This window comes from Saccostrea cucullata, unplaced genomic scaffold, assembly GCF_032062105.1.
Source record: "Saccostrea cucullata isolate Sc308-1 unplaced genomic scaffold, CSIRO_AGI_Scuc_v1 ctg8560, whole genome shotgun sequence".
Taxonomy (NCBI): domain Eukaryota; kingdom Metazoa; phylum Mollusca; class Bivalvia; order Ostreida; family Ostreidae; genus Saccostrea; species Saccostrea cuccullata.
The window spans coordinates 13,519-20,658 of record NW_026925545.1 but is presented as its reverse complement, the minus strand read 5'-3'; the positions used below and the strand labels follow the sequence as shown (position 1 = coordinate 20,658).

Below are 7,140 nucleotides of genomic sequence, written 5' to 3'. Positions count from 1 at the left end.
GGCCACCATATTGGGGGTCCAAATGCTTTCATTGTTCAACCAATTTTAAATTTTTATATAAATAATTTGCTATTTTGCATTTATTTAGAAATTATTATTTTTCTGAGGTGTATAACTTTTTAAAAGCCTCCTTTATTAAAAAATTAATAAAGATTTTCCAACAAAGATTTCTGCTATATTCTCATAAACTTGGTTAGACAAAGGGAGGAAAAATCACCAAGTCGACCTCCAATATGGCGGTCAACGGGAAGTAAACTCTTGCTAAATTCATGCGATCGAAAACTATCTATATTGCTAAATTTGTAATCAATTCAAGCATTCTTAAAATTTTAAAAGTCCGAAATAAGTTGAATGAAATAATTATAAAAGTGACTTCTATTCACTTATTATATTGTTGTGTTTCAATATTTTTATGCGCCCGGATCGATAGATCCAGGGCGTATATTGTTTTTGTCCTGTCTGTATGTCTGTCTGTCTGTCTGTCTGTTTGTTTGAACAACTTAAACCTTCACCATAACTTTTGAACCATGAAAGATAGAGACTTCATATTTGGTATGCATACTCCACTAATTAAGCTCTTTCAAATGACACCAAGGTCAATGACCTTGTGACCTTGTCTGTGGCCTATATGCTTAAAATAGCTTTTTTCTGCAAACTTTAACCTTCACCATAACTTTTGAACCATGAGAGATAGAGGCTTCGTATTTGGTATGCAAACTCCACTTATCAGGTTCTTCCAAATGACACCAAGGTCAATGACCTTGTGACCTTGACTGTGACCTTAATGCTACAAATAGCTTTTTCCGAACTTTGTTGCCGCCGGGCGCATAGTGTTTCACAAACACATCTTGTTCATTGGGGTAAATGACACGTACCATATAGTTAAAATTAATTAAATAAGCTCAATATTAATACTTTTATATGAAAAAAATTTCAATGTCCAAAAAAATTTTGCACTGGTGTAGAAAATGTCATTAAATTATCATATCGGAATAAAATACAAAAACCATACCAGTATGGCCTCAGAGGACGTTGGACAGACAGGTTCGGGGACTTTTTGCAAACCGAGAGTTTGAAGAATTGTCTCCAGGAACGATGGATCGGGTTCACGACTAAAATGGAAAATCGACTATTAGTTTTAAAACATTTATATCCCTTACATAAGTTCTAAGAAATAAAACATTTAGACATTGTACGTTTTGAAAAGATCTATTATTATTTTCAAATTTGTTTTACGAAATTCTTCATTCTTAAAATTAAACTTTAGACAAGCAGATGTTTACCAGGAGATGTAATCCGCAAGTTTATAAGTGGTAACACTGGCCAAAAGAGCATCCACTCCACCGAAACAAAAAATCTTCCTTCCGATGGACATTTTTCTTGCTGTGTTCACTAAAGTTGAAATCTTTTTACCCGAAATTCGCAGTTTTAACATTTGTGACGTCACGTAATTGTTCATGACGTTGAAGTCTTAAACGTCATAATTGATTTACACTTTTCTGAAAATTATGTTGCATGTCATGTTACTGTAACAATCTAAGATTTTTAAAACTGGTATCAAAGATTATTTTTTTTTAGCTTAACATATCTTTCATTAATTAATTAATTAATTAATTTATTTATTCATTCATTAATTAATTACCTGCTTGTTTCCTGATTAAAATATATCGCAGAATTGTTCTGAAATTTAGATTAAAAAGTTCGAATTAAAATTAACATATCAGGTATTAAATTAATGGGGTTTTTTTTCTAATTTAAAAAGAAGTCATTGATGTTATTCCATATGCTTCCCCTATTCCATTTTTTTATATTCCAAAGTTTATTTATAACAACTGTTATTAGTATTAATGAATGGACTATAGCTGGTTTTAAACTTTCAAAGGGTTTTTAATCGTGGCCTGTTGCAGTGCATTTTATTTCTTCCTTAATGACTCTTTTATTTACTAGAGATTACTAAAACGGATTTTTAAAGATTTCTTTTGAGGAAAAAAAAATAAATATCACGACAGTGACAGGTTTCGAAGAAGTTTAAGTTGATTTCGAAGTAACTCTTGAACGACTTAACTCTTTTTCTTGACATCCGTTTCGTCGTACGACCTGATTGTGCAACAACATGGCCATGGAGGAAGTTCGGAATGTTGGGGATGCAAGAGAATTGACTTTACGTGGTCCACACATAAGCAAAGCTATAGAAGAAAATGGATTAGATGAGAAACTGTTTGAGCTTACTAATCTGAATTATCTTTGTGTATCTCAAACATGTCTAAAACATGTATCACCCAGGCTAGGAAACCTCGTAAATCTCACTAACTTGGTATTGCACCACAACCAACTGACGGCTTTACCAGAAGAAATACAATGCCTGACAAAGTTAAAGTTCCTCGATTTATCAAACAATCAAATAGAGGAATTGCCGTTATCAATAACAAAACTCGCAAATCTAGAGTCCCTGAATGTAAGTGTTAACAAGCTACTTTCATTTCCCCCAGTTAATGAAATGAAATCTCTTCACATTTTAAATATTTCTCACAACAATCTAAAAGAATTACCAGAAGGAATATTTGATCCTGAGTTAGTCCATTTGCACACGATTATGGCTGGAAATAATGAAATGGAACATTTGTCACCAACTGTAACTGATTTGCCTCATTTACAAACACTGGATTTGACAAACAACAAATTGAAAGAAGTGCCAGCTGAACTCAGTGTATGTCCAAAACTCAAAACACTCAGCCTCACGGGAAACAAATTCTCAGATAGAAGATTCGGGAAGTTGGTAGAGCAATGTTTGACCAAGGCTGTCATGGAATACCTAAATAAAAATCTGAAAAAAGAAAAAGGACAAAACCCAGATAAGAAAGCAAAAGGGAAAAACACAAAACTAACAAAAAAAGACCTTAAGAAGGAGGAAGATGATGATGTGGAATTTTTGACAGATGCTTTGAATGTGTTACACTTTCCAGACAAAGGTGGTTTGGTTGTGTCTGTTACTCCCGCTGTGTTGTCTGTAAGACCATACATTGTGTGCTGTATTGTAAGAAACCTGGACTTTCAAAAGACATCCAACTCTTTCAAGCAATTCATCACCCTTCAGGTTTCTACATTTTCTTTCAAAATGATCGATTTTAGTTTCTATCCTATAGATATCCACATATTTAGATGTAAACTACATGTTGTATTTACGTTTTTTTAGACCAAGCTTCATGACACTCTGTGCAATAAACGTCAAGCAGCCACCATTGCTACTCATGATCTGAAGAGTGTGAAAGGTCCACTCAAGTTTGATGCCCAATTTCCATCTCATCTTATGGTATGTCCAAGTATAATTATTGTATTTAATTGTTTATTAACTTATTTGATGGAACATTTCCTGATTCTAGTGATAAAAAAACTTTTTGTTAGGCTATTACTGTTATTTCTACTTCACACCATAATGGCATAAATAGAAAAGCTTATTGAATATTTCAGATTATCCCACTTTCCCGACAGAAGGAAGTGACAGGAGAAAAGTTAGTGGAGGATCTTCTGAAAGAAGCAGAGGCATTACGAAAGGAGAAGAAAAGAAGCACAGTGTCTGGTATTCACAAGTATGTACTTAAAGCAATACTGTATACAGGGTTATTTTCGCCCCGTGTTATTTTCGCCCTCTCACTATCTGAAAACAAGTTTACCCCGTTTTAAATTCGCCCAAAAAGGTTTTTGTTTTTAAGATATTATACTGTTTAATTTGAATTCGCCCCGTTTTAAATTCGCTCACGTCAGACTAGGGTGAAAAGAACGAAAATTAAACGGAGGCGAAAATTTCCCTGTATACAGTACTTGTATTAGACTTTCTATATGTATAGGTACTTAATTCTTATTTTATAGTAAATGTACGTACAATAAATGACATGTACATGTATGCAAATTTATGAATCTTTTTAGACACTAGAGATATATTTTCATGTAAAAACAAACCATAAAGTTTTAATTCTATATACATGTATTCCATTCTTGTTATTCCTTTAGAAATAATGATGCAAGCTTTGCATTCTTTACAAGACTGGTGTGCATCATTTTAAGAGGCATAATATTTTTAAAGAATTTGATATTTTATCATTCTTCAATGCACCATGAAAATATATAAATTTAAGCATTTTGTGGTAAATTAGCACAGACTTAATTACACATTGAATGTCCAAAACTTTCTATTCAGTGGTTAACTGTTGTAATTATTGATGTTTCTCATTGAAAGCCGAAATGCAATGTGTTCTTAGTGATCTTATTATAATTTTCCTTTTTAAATATAACTTTTCAATATTTCCAAAATTGATAATGTTAAAAAGTTTGATCTTTAAAGAGAAGAATAAGGTCTTCTTTGGGAATTGCTTGGGCTTCTTGAAAAAGTTTATATGGACTTCTTTTTGTCTCGCCTGCGACGAATGTCGCGAAGCGAGACATAGCGACCATAGATTCCGTCGTCGTCGTCGTCGTCGTCGGCGTCCAACTTTTGGTTAACCCAAATGTCAAAGTTTTATAAACTGCAATAACTTTCTCAAATTTTATTCAGTCTTCTTGAAATTTGGACACAATATTCAGTATGGATAAAAATTTATATCCCAAGTATGATTTTGAAAAAAAAAATTCAAATTTTTCCGTATTTTTTCCTTAAGTTGGACTTAGTTTTTTCATGATAATTTATGGTGAAGACCTATATTCCAGCAACTATAAGTTATAGGGATATGATAATTAGTCAGTGGATACATCATGGGTAACCACAAACGTCAGTACCAGAATTAGGTCATCTTGACCTACATTTTTCTGCATGAGTGACTTTGGTTAAATTTTTGGTGGAGGTCCATATCTCAGCATCTATAACTTATAATGGCATGATGATTTGTCATTGTACAGGTTATAAGTAACCAACAACATCAGTACCAGAATTAGGTCATTTTGACCTACATTTTTCTGCATGAATGACTTTGGTTAAATTGATAATGGAGGTTCATATTTCAGCAACTATAACTTATAGTGGCATGATAGTTAGTCAGTGGATACATCATGGGTAACCACAAACGCCTGTACCAGAATTAGGTCATCTTGACCTACATTTTTCCGCATGAGTGACTTTGCATAAATTTATGGTGGAGGTTTATCAGACAATCATTTCTTACTAACCACAGCGACAGCAGGCGAGACACAGGGTTGCGGGCAACCCTTACGTACTTTTTTTCAGAGTAACAGTGACTTTATGTGCATTGATTATTGTTGTCTAGGTACCTGGACTTGCTGAAAGATAAGATCCAGTATCCCTGTTTACTGGATTGTACTGGAGCTGTCATTTCCTTCCCCCCGATAACTAACAGCAATAATACCAAGGTACTCAGGTGTAGACCAAACAAATCCTTGTACAGAGGTGAAAGGGAGAGGGAGGGGGATTTAAAAGAGAATTGATTAACAGCTGATTCAAAACAAAAATAGAGGGAAGGGAACTTGAAGGAAATTTTAAACAAAAATTTCAAAAAAAATGTAATTAGAAATTGCAAATGGAAGTATGACTATTTATTCATTATGAGGTTTAAGAACAGTAGCTTAACATTTTACCTAATTATATCCCTAAAAAAATGATAATAAGGAAAAAAGTTATTTTAGATATCCAAGGAAACAACTTCTATACTGGTTGAGGTCACTAGTTCTACCAATCTTGATGTTTGTAAAAAGGTTTGTGATGAACTGCTAGTCAAAATGCTAGAGATGGGCCTGGGAGAAAACTCCACAGGTAAGGTGAAGATTTTATACAAATTACTTGTTATGTTTAAATTGAAAATAGTCTCTGTATTGGGTTTGGAATTTCTGTATATCCCCACATGAAAAAAAAACAAAATACATAACCCTTTAGCAGAATTAATACACAATGCATGTTGCACGATTGATTTATCTGATGAAAAAAGTTTATAAGTGAAAAGAGAGATAACTGTTTTCTAAAATAAGGAATGAATCATTAGTATTTTCTAATACAAGAATCTAAAATTTTTTACAAGGATGGTTGCCTTTTTGTTAATACTTGACTAATGTTTTAATACAATGTATTACTGATATTTCCATTTTGGAAATCTCCGTACCAGTACCATGGTTTTATACTGAATATTTCAATCAAATACATATTACAGTGAACCTTGCATGCATACATGTATATATTTTTATAATGTCACACTTCTTCAAGCAATATTTACGGTTTCTAAGCTGGAAGGTGTGACTTCATTATTCATAGTGTTTTACTTGATGAATAGTGTTTTTTTTTTTAACATGATCTGCAATAATGTAGCTCTCTCGATATTTTAATCTGAATTAGATTTTAATGTTATCTGATGTTTAAAAAAAGAATTGAGAGGACTACATTATTGAAGCATCATCTATAATGTAGCCTTTACTATATTTTTAACCTTATGTTTTAATCAAAAAATATTGAGAGGTCTTCATTATTGCAGCCAACATGACAGCATATTTTTTTCATTCAAAATATATTTTTTTTATTATAGGAGAAGAGGCTTCTTCATCTCCAGCACAGAAGACATTGACTGTAGAGCAAGTCAAAGTGAACGATGAGGAGGGAAATCTCAGAGTTGTCTACCCTTCCAGAACCGACCTTAATCACCCGGGAATCAAGGTCAACAGAAATTATGAATAGATGGAGGAATTTATCTTAAATACAATTAAAAAACTGAATATGTGTAATTGTTTGTTATTAGTCTTTGTCAGTTAAGTGATAGAGATAGTAGAGAAGCTGTAAATGTCTTAATGAGGTTTAGAGAACTGTAAGTCACCTGACTGACAAATATAACCTAATTAATTTCGCAATGTTAGTAGATATTTTCCATAGATCTTTTTAAGAAATAACAAATTTTTTGGTTTCATGATGTTATCAATCGATTGACTTGCATGATTATTTGCATAAATGCCGAATTCACGTGCTACTAGACCTGCTTCTTTATTTGTTCCACCACACACGAGATAATTTTTATAACCATGCCTATACACTGAGCCAGGAAAGATGAAACTCATGAGGAAACATCCAATTCAAATTTGTTCAAATCATGACCCCCAGGGATAGGATGGGACCACAATGGGGGATCAAAGTTAACATGCCAAACTGTTGGCATG

At 32.9% G+C, this 7,140-nt stretch overlaps 1 protein-coding gene across 2 annotated transcripts; it reads left to right on the top strand.

The window, feature by feature from the left end:
* The first annotated feature begins 2,070 nt into the window (after positions 1–2,070).
* On the top strand, positions 2,071–6,670 carry LOC134269191 (leucine-rich repeat-containing protein 47-like). Of its 2 annotated transcripts, XM_062751414.1 has the most exons (6): positions 2,071–3,094; positions 3,194–3,310; positions 3,469–3,587; positions 5,256–5,358; positions 5,632–5,758; positions 6,519–6,670. In XM_062751414.1, exons 1-6 carry the CDS (start codon positions 2,114–2,116, stop codon positions 6,665–6,667), a joined length of 1,596 nt encoding a protein of 531 aa, XP_062607398.1. In that variant the 5' UTR covers positions 2,071–2,113; the 3' UTR covers positions 6,668–6,670. The 2 variants fall into 2 exon arrangements, with proteins under 2 accessions (XP_062607398.1, XP_062607399.1); XM_062751415.1 differs by lacking the exon at positions 6,519–6,670 and having other exon boundaries at positions 2,072–3,094; positions 5,623–5,646.
* The last annotated feature ends 470 nt before the right edge of the window (positions 6,671–7,140 follow it).

Bases quoted from the DNA above. Each gene is read 5' to 3' on its own strand.
- LOC134269191 (XM_062751414.1), top strand. From the start codon at position 2,114: ATGGCCATGGAGGAAGTTCGGAATGTTGGGGATGCAAGAGAATTGACT. The intron at 5,359-5,631 runs GTACTCAGGTGT...AAGTTATTTTAG, and splicing joins CTAACAGCAATAATACCAAG to ATATCCAAGGAAACAACTTC. The intron at 5,759-6,518 runs GTAAGGTGAAGA...TTTTTATTATAG, and splicing joins CCTGGGAGAAAACTCCACAG to GAGAAGAGGCTTCTTCATCT.